Here is a 19,145-nt window from a genome sequence, read left to right on the forward strand (position 1 = left end):
TGTTTTCGGCTGCACAAGAAATATCAACGTCACAAGTGAACAAGAAGAATAAGACACCAAATGACCTGTCATGATGTGTTTCTAAACAAGGTGAGATTAGATAGTTGTTATTATTTATGGTTACGAAGTTGGTTCAGATGAATATCTTTCTTGACCATTTCATCAAGTTGTAAAAAAAAAGATAATAGTTCCCTATTTCCAAATAATAAACTAATTATATTCTTGAAAATAAATTAATTGCATACAAAATACTAATATTATAAGAACTTACAACAAACCTTTCATGTTACCAAACTTTACTATTTGTTTTCTTATTTAGTGACCTCAGCGAGTGTTATAACAAACTTTTTATGTTATTTAGGATAAGTCTTAAATCTAACGTTACAGTTTCTCAAACCTTTTGTAAACTATGATGTTAACATGTTAGGAGCTCAAGCATGTTTTAGTTTTAGTCGAGTCAATGCGATGTGGATTAGGTAATCGATTGAAATATAATTGTGCTCATTGAAAGGAAGCATCACTATTTAAGATATTCTGCTGACTTCAGTGGTGAATCCAAACTGATTTTTCACTGGGTGGACAAAGTGTAAAATTACCAGTAACAATATGTGTATATATGAAATTAGGCTCAGTAACACACCATTTTTTTGAAAATATTATGGGTGCATCCGTGCATGTGCACACCCTCTCTCCTTACTAGCTTTGCCCCTGGTTGACTTGAAGAAATATTAGACAATAGAAGATTCGTTTTAGTGAGCAGCTAGATTGGAAGTACTTGAAGAAATGATTGTTGCCATCCTGGTACTGCAGGAAAGGCTACATGATTATGGTGAAAGAATCTGAGAAGTTTTTTAGATTCAAGAAATTTCTCCTTGGCATTAAAACCACCATTGTTTTTGTTAACACCAAAAAAAACTCCAACTCTATTGCTAAGATCTGGATAAGACCGGAATCCGTGTCATAACCCTGCACTGTGGGAAAACTCAAAAGCATAGAGAAATCAGATTGGAAAAATTCAGAGCAAAGTGATACAACTTCTTTGACAAATTGGTCATTTAAGCGGATTAGTATGTGTTTTTCGGTCAGACACATATGTATGTGTATCTACAACCGTGCTTAAAAATTTTAATAACTTTTGATGCTATAAGCCGAATAAAATAGTTCAATATTCTATTAATTTTTGTATAATAAATAATATAATTATAATAATTGTGTAAAGTAATTTGGTAGAAATAAAATATTAATATAAATAATATTTATATAGTTCTAATTTTGTAAAGTTTTAGAATAAATAATATATTATCAATAGAAATTAATCCCCTAATGTTAATATATATTTAGGTTTATGAATAATATGTTTTTATGAAGACTATGTTTTCTATTACAACATTTAGTTTACAAAAAAATAAACAATAGCTTAGAAAAACAACTAAATACATAAATTTTGTTTTTGGTAGTAGCCAAGTAGCTCCAAAGGAAGTGGGACTATGAGTTCCTGACAATGGGTTGTTATGGTTAGAAAGCCATACTCATCGATACTTTACATGATTTTTAAATAAATTATTTCAATAATTTTCTTTCATTTTAAACAAAATAAATAATATTCACTTGGCGGCTCCATATGATTTCAGCCATTAACATAATATTTACAATGATTTTATCTATTTTATAACTCGAAAATTCAATTCTGTTAACTGATTTAAATTTAGAGTCATTCTTGGGTTCACCCCCTAAGGTGAACCTCTAGCTTCACCAAGCAATAGAATTTCATTATTTCAATTTCGATATCTTTTAGAAAAGGAAACAAAATATTGTCAAAATATATTATGTTTTTTAAATAAAAAGGTTAAAAAATAGTAGTTAGAGAAAAACGAATTTAAAAAATATATATATTTTTATCGTCGTCAGCAAAACACTAAACCCTAAATCCTAATCCCTAAACCCTAAATCATAAACCCTATAAACCCTTGGGCAAACTCTAAACCCTTGAATAATTCATACTCTAAATCAAAAACACTAAATCCTAAAACCCTAAACCCTAAACCCTTAAGTGTTTAGTGTTTTTGATTTGGAGTTTAGGATTTATCCAAGGATTTAGGGTTTATCCAAGGGTTTATGATTTAGGGTTTAGGGATTAGGATTTAGGGTTTAGTATTTTTCTGAGGACGTTAAAAATATATTTTTTTAATTACTACTTTTTTTAATTTATTTAATTTTACCTTTTTATTTTAAAAATATAATATAACTTATATCTTGAGAAAATATTTTGTTTCCTCTTTTAAAAAATTTCGAATATGAAATAACACAATCCTATTGGTGGGTGAACCTCTAAACCCTAGGGAGTGAACCCAAGAATAAGTCTTAAATTTATATCTCTATAAAGTAACTAAAAATTTTAAAACTTTGAGACCTCATTTATTACCCATACAACCTTTCAATTATTTTTGTCAAAAATAATCCAATTGTTTACTTCGGATTATTCATCAAGAAGATTCCACCAATCCATCTTAAGAGTTCACTAGACCAACATTTAAACTAAAACAAGAAAGAAAGTTTGTGTTTTAAAATAAAGTGTTTTAAAAAGAAAAAAAAAAGAAAGTTTAGATTCAGATAACTTATGGCAAACAAAAACAGCAAATTAGTTGCCCACAAATTAACATACTTTGAATATATATATATAATAAAAATAATTAAATAAATTTTTTACTCAATATAAAAAATGAAAATAGTGGTAAAATAGAAAAAAAATAAAATTAAGAAACATATGAAAACTGTATTTAATAGTGGTATCAATTCCTTAAAAAGAAAGTTGAAGAAAATTAATTTTACACTTAATATCTACCAAAAATATGCACTCCCTTAAATTAACTACAACCAAAACACAAAAAAATCAGTAGCGCACAACTTCTATACATCATTTCTGCATTCACTCATAAAAAAACTAGAATCTATAAAAAATAAAAATTATGTAAACAAAACATCAAAAATCAAAAAATTAACCACAGATCAAACATAAATATATAAATACAATTTTGTTTTTGAAATACTACATGCATAACACTTAAAATGATCACATAGCAATAGAGGAAGAAGACTATATAAAACATTTTCATTTTTATAAACAGAAAATATCCATTCCCCATTGACGTACTTTTAAAGGAAGAAACAAAAATTAATCAAACAATCAATATTTTTTCCTTACAAATATGTCTAAATTTTATATGAAAAGACAATGATATCGGTATTAAAAAATTAAGCTATAATAAGTTAACATTTTTAAATCATAAAAAAAACAAAAGAAATATAACAAAAATGAATCAAATATTATGCTAACATATTTTAATATTTTTATTTATATACTATTTTTTGTTATTTGATTTTAAATTTATATTCTCATAATTTAATATTTATATTCTCATAATGATAATTTAATATTTGTAATTTCACTCCTATCGTTAACTTATTTTTACTTTGTTTTAATTAAAAATGAACCAATAATCACTATATAAAATTTTAATTTATATGATATAAGCCAAGCTCAAGTCGAAATAAATCTACAAACCACTTTTTAGTTTAAACAAAAAAAGAAACAGTCTTTGGATTAGTTTGGTTAACCTATCCCTTATTCTTTTTTTTGTCAACTGCCTCCGTATATTAATTCATATACTTCTAATTTGTTACAAATTATTAAATTTAATTTACTAAATTTAATATTACACCATAAAACATATTAAAAATGGATTCAGATATATTCCAACATTCAAAAAATGATTTTACATTAAAAAACATAATCTTCTTCTCTCTTTTGGAACACTCACATTAATAACATCATCTATAATGATATTTAAGTACATTATAAGGGAATTATTTTCTTCCTGTTTATTTATTTATGATAAAATTTATATTTTTTCAATTAAAATTATTGAATTCGCTTCCAAAAATAACAAAGAAATTCACATAAATTATACTAAGTTATAAAATTACATGTAATATAAAATGTAAAATTCACATATAAAATTTAAAACATATAAACCGCGCGTAGCGCGGTTAGAATCTCTAGTTTAGTTAATTTGTAGTTATAGTCGTCAGCTGTGAATTGTCTATTTATATTAAAAAACAGCCTCACCCATTAAAGATTTGGCAGTGCCGATTGGCTCAATCTCTAAGAAGGTATCATTAAGAAAATGACTAGTTTTTGATTTGCAGGACGTAGTTTTATTAAATAGTTTATTAGATTTCTAGCTAGTTCTTAATTGTTCAAATGGTAACATTAGTTATAAATATACCCTCTCATTTTCATTTCAATTAAAATTATCATAGTTGATCATTACAAAACTGATCTTTACGCGATAAACAATATCGTAGTGGTATCCTTGATGATTTGTATATTAATAGTGTCCGCCATATAAATTAACTATTCGAAATCTTCTTCATTGGTAGTATTTTGATGGCAGGCACATGCAAACAATGCGTGAAGAGTTGAAGACCGACCAATCCTATTATGGAAAAACCTCACGACAAGGATGATTGGCTGGTGTGATGCCACGTGATCAAGATCACGGTGACAGAATTGACTGGGGCCCGTACTTTCCCTCCACATGAGGTCATCAACGAAGAAAGCCACCGATGATACCGACGTGTATGGTCAAGATCTACCTAAGGCAGATCCCGTGTTAGACGGGTCAGATTCTCTCAACGGCTATTGTAATACTTATTTCATGATCCGACGGTTGATATTGAAAAGGCGGTGACCGCCCCACAGTATTTGCCGGGACTTGTGCTGTGTTGCGCAAGTGCATTGTAAACTTGAAGCTATCATATTAATCTACTACGACATTTTTAAGTCTCAAATAAATAAATACTTAACAAAAATTAAACTCCATAATAAAATTAGACTTTTATTTGGTTTGTTCGTTTATATAAGGAAACAGCCGTCCCAGTGCTGCTTATCAACATCTGTCTTGAGGTTAGGGTTCTTTAGAGAGTATATTTTATCAAACGATCCTTCGGATCTTGAATGGAAGTTTAAAAGTTAACACGTTTTGATTAGAATCTCTTCGTTTTCTCCTTTTTGTTATTATAAACATCGAAACTTTTATAAACTTATAGGGCTTTCGATCGTATTATTTGGTAGATCATCGCCACGAAAATATACAGAATTATTTTTCTCTGCTTTCCCTTGTTTTTAAGTTCAAAATTTTCTTTTTAAACCTGCTTCTTTAACAACAACAAAAATATATACCACCTTTTCTTGAGATATCAAAGTAAATTTTCATATTTTATCGATGGAAACAATATCTTTGCAACGTTCCCCGGGCAAACAAGTTTCGGGTCTGAGACCATACAAGAACCCTAAAAGAAGGAGTTCTCGTGGTTCGCTTTCAAGATCTGGAGGAAGTTTGACTCTTCCGATCAACCCAACGTCTTCTTGGGGATCTTCTCCGGCGCATCTTCCACCCCCGCCTAGCTACTCCCAGCCTCCTCTTCTCCCTCTTCCACGTGTCAACAGCTCTACTCTCCCTCTGCAACGCGTCAACAGCTCTCGACCACGTGTGAACAAATCTAGTCTCCCTTACTCTCAAACAAGACCAACGTCTCAAACACAACAGAAGAAAGCAGAGTACGTTGAAACTGTGCCGACACTGACTCGAACCGGTTCGGTTCCGGTCCGGTCTAGCCACAAGCGTGATTTCCCGGAAGGATTTGATGGTTATCCTGGTCCAGCAATCATGTTATTATCTCCTCCGCCGTGTAGTTTGCCCATGCCTAGGTTTTCTATGAAACCGAAGCTTAGTTGCAACGCGGAAGCTGCCGGCAAAACTGACGTAGCCACCAATAACTTACGTCGTGTTTTACAACTACGTTAAGGTCGATGAACAAATAAGTTAAAGCCATGGGCTTGGGTCTGTCTTGTTTTTAAAAAGATAGAACTCTCTCCTTTTGTGTGATTTGCTAAGCCATAACTTTTTCTTAAAAGGCTCTGTTGGCACAAAGTATAAGCCTTGTCCCGTTGTCGGAATATATTTTCTTCTATGTTTGTTTCCTTCTATAAGATTATTACCAATATATTAAGACCTTGTTATTTTACATGTTGCTGCAATTAGGGGTGTGCATTTCATTTTAAAGTTAGGTTCGGTTTGGATTTCTTTTGGTTTATTTGGGTTTTTAAAACCTTAACCTCAGTCTAGTTTGATTTGATTGTGGTTTGGTTTTATTTGTGTTTTATTCGGTTGGTTCGATTTGATTGTGGTTTGGTTTATTTGTGTTTTATTCGGTTTGGTTCGGTTTTTTTGTGTTCTTCAATTCCAGTTGACTTTTAGTTATATTCTAGTTTGGTTACGAAATATAATTTATAAAACATAAAATAAATGATCATTTGATACCAAACTATTAATTTCTTCTTATTTAAATGTAAACCAAAGATTACAACAAAAATGTAAAAGATATAACTAATAATTTTATAATATTATCTTAGAACCTGATATAAATATCATATGCAGTTTTAGGGTTTTAATGATAGAATACAAAATTCATATTTTTATTTTATTTTATTTGTTAGTTGTGTTTTTTTATTTATTAAAAATATAATATATATAATTATATTCAACCAAACTACACCAAACTATCTACCCATCTTAGGTTTATTAAACTTTTAACAGAATGGTTGAAACATATACTTTGGTTTGGATCGGTTTGGGTTTAGTGTTTCTCCCACTCCTCGTTGCAACTTGCCAGAACTGTTTGTTTTATTATAGCACGTTGTTTAAGATTAATTCAATATGGTAAAACCGAACCGTACCGAACCGAACCAAACCGAAATAGACAATATGGTTTGGTTTTGGTATATACTATATAAACCGAATGGATATAATTTTATAAAAACCGTAGGATTTGGATATGGTTTGGTATATAACCGATTAAACCGAATAAACCGAATAAAACCGATTAAAAGTAGAAACATGTAAATATGTATCTATTTTATAACAATACATGAAAATCTATTTGTTACATAAGTTAAATTTGTGTTAATAATTATTACCATGATTTTATAGTAATAAAAAACCTTAATTTGTAAAACATGCTTGAACTATAACTAAATAACAATACATCGCAATTCAGACATCTTATTTTCTAAGTCTTTTTTGATCTTTTTGATTTATTTTAGTCTTCACTAAATTAATATGAAGATTATAAATTTGATGGACAATAATTAATAGAAATTTTTCAATTGAAAAAACATGATTTAAATGAACACTAAATATGGAAAAGTGGAAAAACTTTCTTTCATGTTTCTGTTTTGTTTCATATTTTTATTTTCAAAATTTCAAGCTTTGATTTTAGTTATAGATTTGATTATTTTATTTGATGGTAGAAGCATTTTTACTTTTTTGTTCATTTATTTGAACATGTAATATATTTTTAATAAATGAGTGTGTTGACAATATGACTCTAAAATTCATATAATATGATCTCAAACAAAATAATTATGTTTTTTGGTATAAAACCGAATAAACCGACGGTATATAAACCGAACCGAACCAAAGTAAATATGGATTTAGAATGATAGTTATATTTTACTAACCGAAATACCGAAAACCGAAAAAAACCGAACCGAAACCGAACCGATATCCGGATTGAACACCCCTAATTTATATGATTAAATTTTTTTCGGTTTAAAATATAAATTTGGTATATAGTCGATCCACGGTTAATCACAAAATATGCTATAGATAAACCAAAATCGCTTCAACATGCAAGAACGTAGTCTAATAATAAAAAAGTTTCAGATGACATAAATTAAGTCGGTTTTGATTATGACATTGACTATTGAGGTCGTAACATTAGTGTAAGAATCAATACATAATGTCGTGATGATGACAAAAAACATTGAGTTCGTAACATAAATATAAGAAACAAAACTGGTATTCTCCGTGAATCGAAATCTCATACTAGACAATGTAATAATCTCAGCCTTCAGTGAATCTATGTCCACAATTGGGGCAAGTATAATATGTTGTTTGTCCTTCGTCTGCTGATCTTGTCTGCAATATAAGAAACCTCGAGATGAATACATTCTCTGACATTAAGAACTTGAAAAGCTTGGACTTACCTGTCTGGTTGTGTACACAAGCTCAGGGTGCTGACATTTCTCGCACGCCTTTTTGATCTGCATAGAGAATACATCAAAAATCAAAAGTCAGATACAAAAAAAAACGAAATATGTTTGTGATTGTGTGTTTTGTCATATAATAAAACCTTTGGTAGCTCAGTGTCTTCCTGCGTTTTTTCACCAAACAGAGAGATTCCTAGTTCTCTCCTGATATCCTACAAAACGCCAAAGATCATGATGAGCTTCATACTCATTTGGCATAAGGAATATCTCTGTATTACCGCAAAAGAGAACGAAACGGGTTTAAACAACTCATGATGCATTGTTCTTACAAGTAATAACAATAGAGTAGTGTTTCTTTTCAGGTTTGAAATTAATCACATAGACAAGGCGGGGATGCATGTGTTCACTGTCTAGTAAGTCAAGCTAAATATCTTTACTACTCCGTGGAACAAAAACCAATTTCGATGGATTTACAACACACATAAAGAATACAAGCATGACGCAGACAATATAACCAGACAAGAATCCACATTGCTGAATAAAGGAAAGAAACATACCTCATCAGAAACAGTGTAAGCTATTTGCTTGTCAACGATTTCTGAAAAGCAAAGACGTTTTAGATCACAATAAGATTAACCAATACCAAGAAATTAATTAATTAGAACACCAAAAAACGATTTTCTTTTTTGTATACCTTTTGCGTTTCGCGTTGTTTTGCATAGCGGACATTCAGCATACTTGTTCGACTTCAACATCAGCATCGTTCCACACAAATTACAGAACAAGAACCCGCTTTCCCTAGACTTCTCCATTACAAAGAACCTTTCCCAGAAAAAAAAACACACACAAAACAAGCAACATAACTCATCTCTGTTTCAATTTGCTTACAGAAACCAAATTTAATGGGAACAACGGACTCTACAGGAGAACGATGATGAAACTATTCTAAGCACGAACTAGAGACTAACCATAATGTACTTTGTAACGGTAAATTAGATAAAAAAAATCTGAAATAAACATTAATGGTTTCCAAGAGTCTAGAGAAACACTATAAAACCGTAAAAAAAAATCATATAAAATAAAATGGTACAGAACAATTTATAAAAGGTTATTAACAAAAAAAAAAACAATTTATAAAAGGTTATACATAAAATCAAACAAGTATCATAGTTAATTACAGAAAAAAAAAATAAGAAACTAGGACATGTAACGAAACCTTACTGAAACACCAAGTTTATGAGCAGAGAGATGAAGGAGGTTAGCGTTTCGAACGGTTTTGAGCGAGAGATGTGCTCACGGTTCTCGTCGGCGGCGAGGCGGATATAAAAGAAGAAATTGAAACAAAAGGTAGTAAAATTACGTAATGGGCTTTTTATTGCAAAGGCCCATTATTAAACGAACATGGGCCTTTATGACAAATCTCAATATTTGAAATGAGAGTGAGAGAGGGATCAAATTAGAAAATTGAAATTGAAAAAAAGGCAAGGCTCCTTTTTTTTCCGCCACAGTAGTAGAGAGAGAGAGAGAGACGATGGAGGAGTTCAGTCCAATGCCGTGTCCCTCCACCGTAACAGTCCGCCGTAACCCTCCGAGAAAAGCCAGAGCCACTCCGTACACCACCGCAGCTAAACCACCTCCCTCCTCGAACGCTCACGACGTCCCTTCGTTCCCGATCGACGAGATTCTCTCCATCCAGATCCCTCTTCCCGAACCCCCAAAACCCTCGGCTTCGGAGAGCTTGAAGATCTTCCTGAGAATCAAGCCCTTGAGGGTGTTCAGCAAGGTAACCGCCGTGGCGAAGAGCAGACCTAGAAACGTCTGGCCGCAAAACCCTTCGAAGAAGCAAAACGTTGCGAAAGAGAGTAGGAGTAAGAAGAGCGAGGAGGCTTGTATCGCTCTCAACGATTCTTACTCTGTCACGCTGACTCCGCCTCAGGTGTTGCAAGAGCTGAAACGAAGCAAGACTGAGGTCTTTGAAGGGTTTTCTCACGTTTTCCCTGCCGACTGTTCGCAGGTTCGACCTAATCTAGCTTCCTTTTTTTGAATTGAAGCGTTGTTGACGAGTGTTTGTGTTTGTAGAGCGATGTGTATGGTAAGATGGTTCAGCCTTTGTTGGAGGATTTCTTGAATGGGAAGAGTGGAATGTTGGCTGCGTTGGGTCCTAGCGGCTCTGGGAAGACTCACACTGTCTTTGGAACTCCCAAGGATCCTGGTGTTGTTCCTCTTACGCTCCGTCAGATTTTCAAGAAGAGAGATGAGACTTCTTCTCCTGTGTCTTTGAGGTACAAAAGACCAAAACTTTGTTTGGGGGTAGGCACACTTTGTAGCTTGTTCCATTACATCTCTTTGCTTTTATCTTCAGGGCATTTTACTTGTCGATATTTGAGATATGCTCCGAGCGAGGGAAAGGGGAGAAAGCTTATGATTTACTTGGAGATGGAAGCTCTGAGTTGTCTGTGCAGCAATCAACCATCAGGGGTTTGAAAGAGGTCTCTGCTTGGTTTTTAGTTTTCATAATGGATATATGAGGGTTGTAAACTCTCAGGCTTTTGACAATCATGTGTGTTAACTGGTAAGTAGGTGCCGATCCGGAATTTGGAGGAAGCAGAGTCCTTAATTGGACAAGCGATGCTGAAACGTGCTACAGCTACAACAAATTCAAATAGCCAGTCAAGGTACTTGGCAGCTAAAGTTTTGGACCACTTCTCAACAATGTTTAACTAAATGTCTTCATGTTCTTAACTAATTTTGGGAATGTTTTCAGTCGCTCACAGTGCATCATTAACATAAGAGCAGCATCCGATGGCGTTTCTAACGAGACAAAAGTGCAGTCTACTGATGCCATGCTGACTATAGTTGACTTGGCTGGAGCAGAAAGGGAGAAAAGAACTGGCAATCAGGTTATACTCTTTTACTGTACACTTTGTATATGGAGTATGGACTTTCTTAGCAGTTTATTATGGAAAGCCACAAGTATATGGCATGCCTGAATATTTGCCTTATAAATACAGATGCAGTGTAATAGTTAGGAGGAAAGATTCGTAGCTGGATTGTAAGATGAACAGTACTTGTTCTTAGCATCACATTAGGAACTGGTTAACCGTGAGTTAGAGTTGTCTTCATCTGTAAAATTAAACGTGTTCCTTGTATGACTGTTTTATTTGTTTTGTAGGGAGAAAGGTTGGTTGAGAGTAATTTCATCAACAACACATCCATGGTTTTCGGTCAATGTTTGCGGGTAAGCGTATTGATTTTGACTATCTTCTTTTTACGCCTACATTCAACTAAGAACTAACCAGGATCAGCTCTATGTGTTGGTAGTCACTTTTGGAGTACCAGAAAAACCGAAAGAAAGGATTTCAGAAACATCATCAAAATTCTCTGGTAGCATCTACCTTAATACTATCTGATGAAAATTTATATGATTTATGGGCTATTTAGTCTTGTTCATTCTGTATTCTAATGTTATTTTGGTTTAATGTAGTTAACAAGGTACTTGCGAGATTATCTAGAAGGAAAAAAGAGGATGGCTTTGGTATGACTATTCTGTGGGATTTTTTCTTGAGTTCTTGTACAAGACCTAATTTTATATATTGTAATTTATCGTCTCCTCTGTTATCTAATTTACAGATTATAACAGTCAAAGCAGGAGAAGAAGATTATCTTGACACCTCCTATCTCTTAAAACAAGCATCGCCGTACATGAAAATCAAGTAATGTTCGTTATTACGAACTCGAAGATGAAGTCCACATATCTCTTGCAAGTGCTGATGTTCTTCCGTTTGGTGTTTTTATTCAGATTTGATAACATTGAGGAGGTTTGCAACAAGAGGCAGCTCAAGACATTTCCAAGAGTTGAGAAAAACAAGAAAATGAAACTCAGTGCTCCCAAGACTTCCCAAGTAATTTTGGCTTCCTCTACAGCAGAACTGAAAACTTTTTGTGCATAAATCATTATACTGAAAATGTTGCATTTGCCATTGTAGATTGCAGAGACTGTTTCTGGAGAGAAAAACCAAATTACTCAGGAAGGTAGGATTTTGAGAACTCTTCCAAATATTGACTGCACGGCACGTATTCAGTTTCTTGCTTATTTCCTTTTGCGTCCTGGATGTCTAAAATGATATTGTTCACCAGTGAATTTGGAGGGAAAGAAAGCTCATCAAACGTACAAATCATCTCCAAAACTGGAGGATAACAACGAGAGAGAGCACATCATCATGCGGAATTTTGCTAAAGTCGTGTGGAATGTCCTGAAGCAGTACAACGAGAAATTAAAAGTAGTGTCCTGCCTTTGCCTTTATTTACTGTCAACAGTCTGTGCTGGAGCTTTCTTTCCTTGATATTGTGACATATCATATCACAGTTGAAGGATGTTTGATATCTATGAATCTATTTTATTACCGTAGGTTGCAGAAGGTGACATTTGCAGTCTCAAGGAAAGGCTTAAAAACGAACAACTCAAATCACGGGAATTAGAGGCTGAGTTGATCAATCTTAAGTCAAACCTGGCAGAACCATGTCTACCTGAGGTAGAAGCACTTGTCCATCAGGTCGAGGTTGACACAAGTTTGGCTAATGAGAATGTAAGTTTGGATACGATTTTGATTTTTCACTTTCTTATTCCCCTACCAAAGATCATCAATGCTAATCATAACATTTTCAGACGAATGTCGGTGATGATGATCCTTGCGACCTTATCGAGTCAAGAAGTGAAGCAACCGCAGAAGAACGCAATGAGTCTTCACTACCAAACAAAAGTGTAGTACCTGGCTTAGGAAACGAAGAAATCTCCTGGGACGAGGAAAAATGTGCCAAGCAAGATGATCCTTGCAACCTTGTCGATTCAACAAGTGAAGTCACTGCAGAAGGATGCAATGAGTCTCCTGTACGAAACAAAAATTTGGTACCAGACTTAGCAAACGGGCAAGAATGTGACGATCAAATTGATCCAACACCTTCACCAGAACAAGTTGAAGTTCGTCTCATCAACAACCGGCTGTCCAACATTCAAACAAAGTCTGCAGTATCCCGAAGATTTCCAGATTCAGAGAAACAAGAAAGGTAAATAGTGATTCCTGATCAGCACATTGTGTTCAGCTGTAGGGCGCACACACACACACTCTCTCCCTCCCTCTCTCAGTCTCAATTCTCTTTGGTCTATTGTTGCAGACACAGAAGACTGTTGCCAGCCTCATCCAGATTGCTAGCTGAGGAAATGAATGACTTGGAGATCAAAGATAAGCAGATTGAGAAACCACAGGTTCAGCCATTCTCCTTCTCCACAAATCTTTTATGAATTCTCTTCCTTGTGACACAAGCTATATTTTGTTTTCCTTCTATGTGTAGGTTAAATTAGCCGAGACTCGTGATCAAGAGAAATCAGAATCAACTCAGGGTCGTGAAATTGAAATCCCTGCCCGAGAAGCAGAACCTGCATCAACTAAAAAACAGAGGAACGAACAGAAGAAACCCAGAAGGTTTATTCTTTTGCCAATCTTTATATGTCTCTTCTTTTCATGCTTACTCAAGTAGAAAAAACATTTTTTGTCATTGTAACAGGAGGCTTCAACCAGCTTCATCAGTGTTGTTAACGAGAGAAATAAACACGTTAGAGATCGAGGATGATGTGGCCGAGCCAAAGGTATACATACTAACCAAACCAGCAAACAAAGAATCCAACTTTGACAATGTTAGTCGAAAGTTTTGATCGTGATTAACGTTTCTGAAAATTTACTTTTGTCAGGGGACCAGAGGCGGAAAGAAGACAATAGTAACACAACCGAGAAGCCAAGGGAGTGTCACCCTCCTCCGTCTCCTTACAAGCAATCTCCATCTCTGACAAGAAAAACTCGTATCAAAGTAATATTGTCGTACCTTTTATTGTATGAAGGTAAGGTAGTATAAAGAAAAAAACTTTCTGAAATAGGTAGCAAAACTACAACATGTATTATAAATGGTCTAAGCTTTTTTAGACGCAAGATGGAATAGTTTAACACCAAAAAAAACGTCTAGCTTTTTAAAATTTATTTCTTAAACCACTATTACTCTAGCATATATTATAGTTTTCAATTAATAGGATTGAAACTACTTTTCCCAAAGTAAAGGGAAACATGTTACATGAACTCAGTAAGGTATATGATGAGGGATCGTAAACCGGACCGCTAAACCGTGTCAGCAAATAGCACATGTAATGCCATGGGCTTCATATAAAGATAAAGAGGACGACAGTGAACAGATCGTTGGTCGCAGAAAACACACAGAAGCAAGCAAAAAAAAAAGGTGGTAGATTGAGCGTTCTGTTTCAAAATCTGCAACTATATATATAATTGAGATAACATTTTTAAAATTAGGAAAAAAAAGCTGGTTTCTATCGCATCGGTTTCATTTTGCATATATGTGGGTTTCATCCGTGCCCACCTACCCATCGTCCTTAATCCTAACACATTATCTTCGTTTCGACGTGCCTATAGATCTCATCATATCTCTGACAAATAGGTAAAATAATAAAATAAAATAAAGTAACTTGTTTGTTGAGAAAAGGAAATAAGTACAAGTTGGCGGAACAAAACAAAAACGAGTTACGTAGTGGGAGACGACTCTGAAAGAGGGACTGACTCTCTCTATCAGATCTAGAGTTCACTTATATATATTAAAGTAGTTTGACCAGAGAGAGAGACACAAGACCTGTTTCGTTCTACCTTCTATCCCAAAGTGAAAGAAAGAGAAATGGAGGAAGCGGCGGCGCATCCTTACGTTCCGAGGGATCTGAAACTGCCTGGATACGTTCCCATCTCCATGTCCATGTCAAGCATCCTCGCAGTCTACCTCGGTGCTTCCCTCTTTGTCGTCACCTTCGTCTGGTTTCTACTCGGTAATTTCCAATTCCCCCTTTCTCTGCATTGTTCTCTGATTAGTGGGAGTAATCTAGTGAACATATATAGTTTAAGCCTTAATCGAATTCACTAGTTAGATAATTGTTCTATTGTTGTGGTGACAGGGAGGAAGAAAACGCATCTTGATAGATTGCTAATGTGCTGGTGGGCTTTCACGGGTCTCACTCACATGGTTCTTGAGGGCTATTTCGTCTTCTCCCCTGAGTTTTACAAGGACAACACTTCTTGTTATCTCGCTGAAGTTTGTAAGTCAACTTCTTCTTCTTGTCCAATTAGACAAAGCTATACTAGCCCTGTTCGGTTGCTGCGACATGGGATCAAATGTTAAATGTTGTTCCTTTGTCCGTTGCAAGTCATAATTTTTTTGAATTTTAAATAACTAATTTAGCTATTTGTAATAACAATTTATGACTAGTCGCTCTGTGATAAGTTGTGTAACTGTAAAACAAACAATAAACTGCGACCTTTAAAAAAATATATGGCTTGCATATTGACGTATATCTATATGTGTTTGTTCTTATAGGGAAAGAATACAGCAAAGGTGATTCGAGATACGCAGGCAGAGATTCTGCAGTTATAGCTGTTGAAGGCATCACTGCTGTTATTGAAGGCCCTGCTTGTCTTCTTGCTGTGTAAGTTAGTGGCAACCTTCTTCTCATGTTTTGTCAACATTTTCTTCAAACTTAACTAATCTAGTTGACTTTTTTTGTGTTGGATAAATGAAAAAGGTATGCTATTTCTAAGGGGAAGTCGTACAGCTACGTGCTTCAGCTTGCGATCTCGCTAGGCCAGCTCTACGGATGTCTTGTCTATTTCATTACTGCTTTCTTGGAAGGAGATAACTTTGCTACAAACTCGTTCTACTATTACTCTTACTACATTGGGGCTAATGGATGGTGGGTTTTGATTCCTTTGCTCATTTCTTACCGTTGCTGGAACAAGATCTGTGAAAGTGCCAATGGTGTGGAGACAAAGATGAAGAAGAAAATCCGTTAGAAAATGCAAACTCTTTACAAGATTCTAGTCTATGGTCTCTTTTGTGGCTTTGGATGTTTTCTGCAAAGGTTTTTCTTTTGGCAGAGTTTGTTTTCTGCAATGAGTTGTTTCCTCATTACTTGAGAACATCATTAGACTGTTGTTCACCTTTGGCAATTGAATTTGGTTTCATGTTTATTGATTGATGTTATAACAATGAACAAGGGGTTGGAAACATGAGCCTACTCTGAGTAGTATTCAAGTGTCTTCCTAAGAAACCATAATAGTTATTGGATTTGGTTATCTACCATAATATACAATTTGCTGTTAATTGAGGACAACTCTCTATCAATGTACCAATTTATATTATAGCAAAGTAATGGTAATGAATGAAATGTTAAAAGATTTAAGAACCCCTTTTCAGTATAATGTATTATCCAAAACATAAACTTTATGTTCAGATTACAGAAATTTGGATCTGAAAGATGACACTATGGAATGTTAAAATCAGTAGACTTCAACATTCCATTGCTCTGCCTTCTTCAACTGCTTCTTATAATCAAACCAGTCGATACCTAAAACCAATCACAAAAAAGTTGTTGTTAGCTACACTTGATTGGTTTCAATCTTTTAAGAGTATTATTATTTATTATTACCGTCATTAGCAGCTAATGAGACCATGATGTCGTCAATTCCTTTCTCCATGCCCTTAAGCCCACACATGTACACAAACGTGTTGTCTTTCTTCAGCAACTCCCATAGCTCAGGTGCGTACTGCGCCATTCTGGTTTGGATATACATTTTCTCTCCTTTATCGTTTGCTTGTTCTCTGCTTATCGCGTAATCAACCCTGAAGTTCTCTGGTGCCTTTGCTTTCATCTTATCAAACTCCTGCAGATATTCAATCACACAACAACAAACATGAGATTTGGTTTCTTTACAGTCCCATAGGAACTAGTGTGTATGTAGTACATCTGTGTAGAGCAATGAACTAGTGGTTGGTACACCCAAGAACAGCCAAGCTAAGCCATTAAACTGCATCAATCAACATTTTCAAAAGATGTTAGGTTTCTGACATATTTGGTTAAACTCAAAGACCAGAGTATTCAGTTACCTTGTAGTCATCATGTTTCTCAAAGAACATCTTCCACAAGAAAGACCTGAAAGGAGCTATTCCTGTCCCTGTGGCAAGCTGCAGTCATCATCAAGAAAAAAAAAAGTTCTATTAGGTTGATCATAAGCATGTCAAAGATACTTGAGGTTGATGGTAGAGACCAGACCATAATAACAGTAGCGTTTGGATCCTTAGGCATAAGCATTTCTTTTCCTACAGGACCAGTGAGCTTGACATCACTTCCTGGCTTCAAGTCACCTGAAACAAAAAAAAATGTACATACATAAGTGAAAGAACTTAAACTACAAGTACATTAATTCCACTTGATACTTACACAAGAAGTTTGAGCAGACTCCTTTAACAACCTCTCCTGCATCATTAGTATAAACAAGCCTCTTCACACACAAAGAAACCTGCAACAAAACATGTTCATTCAGCTAAACCACACAAAACTTGTAGAACAAGTTGACAAGAGATATAGTCTATTACAGTTTCAGAGTTGCCGAGATCTCCAAGAGCGCTGCTTGCAATGGAGTAAAGCCTGACCTTGTTAGGCTTCCCGTTCTTGTCAATACCATCTGCAATCACACCAACAGATTGTCCTTCTCTGTAGGGGATTTCTCCTGTCAATTACAATCAAGATAATTAGAATCATACATACATTAGAACTATTAAAAGCTAAGAGAAAGCAAATGCAAAAAACCTTGATGGCTGAACACCATGTGCCAGGTCTCTCCAGGAGCATCATCTGCTGTGATTTTGGTGTTGAGAAGGACTTTGCCAGTGTAAGGCTCCTTTGGTCTGTACTTGTTTGTAATCACACCTTCCTCGTTCTTCTTTGACTCTTTCTCTACTTTCTTCACTGGAGGAGTATCTGTTGTTGTGACTTCGGCTCTTACTGAAACCATTCTTCTGCTTGTCACCACATTGTTGCTTTTGTAGTTAAAAGCACCCTTCAGTAACACAACAACAACAACATCAAAACCAAGATGAAACTCAAACTTTATACAAAGTATCTCTAGAATCTAAGCTACACATACTTTTGCTGCATGGTAGTCAATCATAATCATGTTAAGACAATAATACCTTGGCAAACCTGATCCTGTCAGGAGCAATGGCACAGCTTGTAGCTGGAAGGGAAGAAGATTTTGAAGAGGTGAGGGAGACAGCAGCATTCAGAGTAGACGCCATTGGAGAGGAGATGAAAATGAAAATGTAGGAGAAGATTTCAAGGGAGTATAAGAAAAGGAATCATAAGGAGAGAGAGATAAGAGATGGATTGCGAGACATTTGTTGTATGTGTTTTGGGTGGATGAGGTTTGATGAAGAGTGTATCTTTCCTTTGATCTAAGTTGTGGTTACGGTTCTTTTGAACTAGAAGCTATAGCTATTATATATCTCTTTTGTTTTTTTTCTTTAAATATCTTCTGTGTACCATATAACACATCAACATAGTTTACAAACATGTCAGTCCTCGTTAATAAGTATTTTTGTTTTAAAAAAATCGGTTTAGGTGGCAGACGCCTAGTTGGCAAATCAGATCTAAACTAGACCATTTTTTATGAACAATTTTATATAAATTCGGTCTAATTAGACGGCCGAATAATCAAATGGTTCCCGATAAAGTCTCTAATTGCCGTCTATAGATTTTTTTTTGAACATAATGTAAATGTATAGAGGATATATTTTCTTACCAATTTAGTTGGTTAATCAATCGGTTTAAATAACGTATGCTGTAAAAGTAAACAAACCACAAAACCGAACCGGATTAACGCAATGTAGTTCCGGGAACGTACAAAACACAAGTACGCCACGCGGATGATCGTGTAAGAGTGTGCCATGATAATATTACTGAATAAGTAGTTGAAATTAACAAGATTTGTTTATCTGTTGCTACGATGGACCATAACCAACAAGGGGTTGGGCGGCAAAATCAACGAGAGATTCAATAAAAATCTAAAACACAGTCTCATCTTATTCCAAACAAATGAGATCATAAGCTACTTTGTTTCTCCTAAGGCCTGTAAAGGTGACTAGTTAGTTACCT

The 19,145-nt window shown here is 34.6% G+C and overlaps 5 protein-coding genes across 6 annotated transcripts; 3 read left to right on the forward strand and 2 right to left on the reverse strand.

Annotated features, from left to right (window-relative positions):
- The first annotated feature begins 4,853 nt into the window (after positions 1 to 4,853).
- Positions 4,854 to 6,087, forward strand: LOC106356446. The gene has a single exon (XM_013796203.3). It carries the CDS (start codon positions 5,286 to 5,288, stop codon positions 5,865 to 5,867), a length of 582 nt encoding a protein of 193 aa, XP_013651657.1. The 5' UTR covers positions 4,854 to 5,285; the 3' UTR covers positions 5,868 to 6,087.
- A 1,706-nt stretch (positions 6,088 to 7,793) lies between these two features.
- On the reverse strand, positions 7,794 to 9,464 carry LOC106386032 (DNA-directed RNA polymerase I subunit RPA12-like). 2 transcript variants are annotated; one of them, XM_013825923.3, is made up of 6 exons: positions 9,330 to 9,464; positions 8,808 to 8,935; positions 8,671 to 8,711; positions 8,257 to 8,325; positions 8,111 to 8,167; positions 7,794 to 8,042 (listed from the first exon to the last, which is right to left on the reverse strand). In XM_013825923.3, the coding sequence occupies exons 2-6, from the start codon at positions 8,923 to 8,925 to the stop codon at positions 7,968 to 7,970; spliced, it is 360 nt and encodes a 119-aa protein (XP_013681377.1). In that variant the 5' UTR covers positions 8,926 to 8,935; positions 9,330 to 9,464; the 3' UTR covers positions 7,794 to 7,967. The 2 variants fall into 2 exon arrangements, with proteins under 2 accessions (XP_013681377.1, XP_013681376.1); XM_013825922.3 differs by having other exon boundaries at positions 9,335 to 9,449.
- Positions 9,465 to 9,574: 110 nt separating this feature from the next.
- LOC106389652 (kinesin-like protein KIN-6) lies at positions 9,575 to 14,138 on the forward strand. Its single transcript, XM_013829970.3, has 18 exons — positions 9,575 to 10,127; positions 10,193 to 10,395; positions 10,476 to 10,602; positions 10,694 to 10,788; positions 10,878 to 11,013; positions 11,286 to 11,351; positions 11,435 to 11,497; positions 11,598 to 11,648; positions 11,744 to 11,826; positions 11,913 to 12,015; positions 12,100 to 12,145; positions 12,251 to 12,393; positions 12,523 to 12,699; positions 12,780 to 13,177; positions 13,286 to 13,376; positions 13,463 to 13,593; positions 13,676 to 13,757; positions 13,860 to 14,138. The coding sequence occupies exons 1-18, from the start codon at positions 9,645 to 9,647 to the stop codon at positions 13,953 to 13,955; spliced, it is 2,574 nt and encodes an 857-aa protein (XP_013685424.1). The 5' UTR covers positions 9,575 to 9,644; the 3' UTR covers positions 13,956 to 14,138.
- Positions 14,139 to 14,697: 559 nt separating this feature from the next.
- LOC106389651 (probable 3-beta-hydroxysteroid-Delta(8),Delta(7)-isomerase) lies at positions 14,698 to 16,182 on the forward strand. Its single transcript, XM_013829969.3, has 4 exons — positions 14,698 to 14,987; positions 15,114 to 15,254; positions 15,533 to 15,641; positions 15,738 to 16,182. Exons 1-4 carry the CDS (start codon positions 14,843 to 14,845, stop codon positions 16,003 to 16,005), a joined length of 663 nt encoding a protein of 220 aa, XP_013685423.1. The 5' UTR covers positions 14,698 to 14,842; the 3' UTR covers positions 16,006 to 16,182.
- A 150-nt stretch (positions 16,183 to 16,332) lies between these two features.
- Positions 16,333 to 18,482, reverse strand: LOC106389650 (ferredoxin--NADP reductase, leaf isozyme 2, chloroplastic-like). The gene is made up of 9 exons (XM_013829968.3): positions 18,185 to 18,482; positions 17,802 to 18,051; positions 17,588 to 17,721; positions 17,433 to 17,511; positions 17,265 to 17,356; positions 17,099 to 17,176; positions 16,957 to 17,019; positions 16,641 to 16,875; positions 16,333 to 16,559 (listed from the first exon to the last, which is right to left on the reverse strand). Exons 1-9 carry the CDS (start codon positions 18,287 to 18,289, stop codon positions 16,492 to 16,494), a joined length of 1,104 nt encoding a protein of 367 aa, XP_013685422.1. The 5' UTR covers positions 18,290 to 18,482; the 3' UTR covers positions 16,333 to 16,491.
- Positions 18,483 to 19,145: the final 663 nt, after the last annotated feature.

This window comes from Brassica napus, chromosome A7, assembly GCF_020379485.1.
Source record: "Brassica napus cultivar Da-Ae chromosome A7, Da-Ae, whole genome shotgun sequence".
NCBI lineage: Eukaryota > Viridiplantae > Streptophyta > Magnoliopsida > Brassicales > Brassicaceae > Brassica > Brassica napus.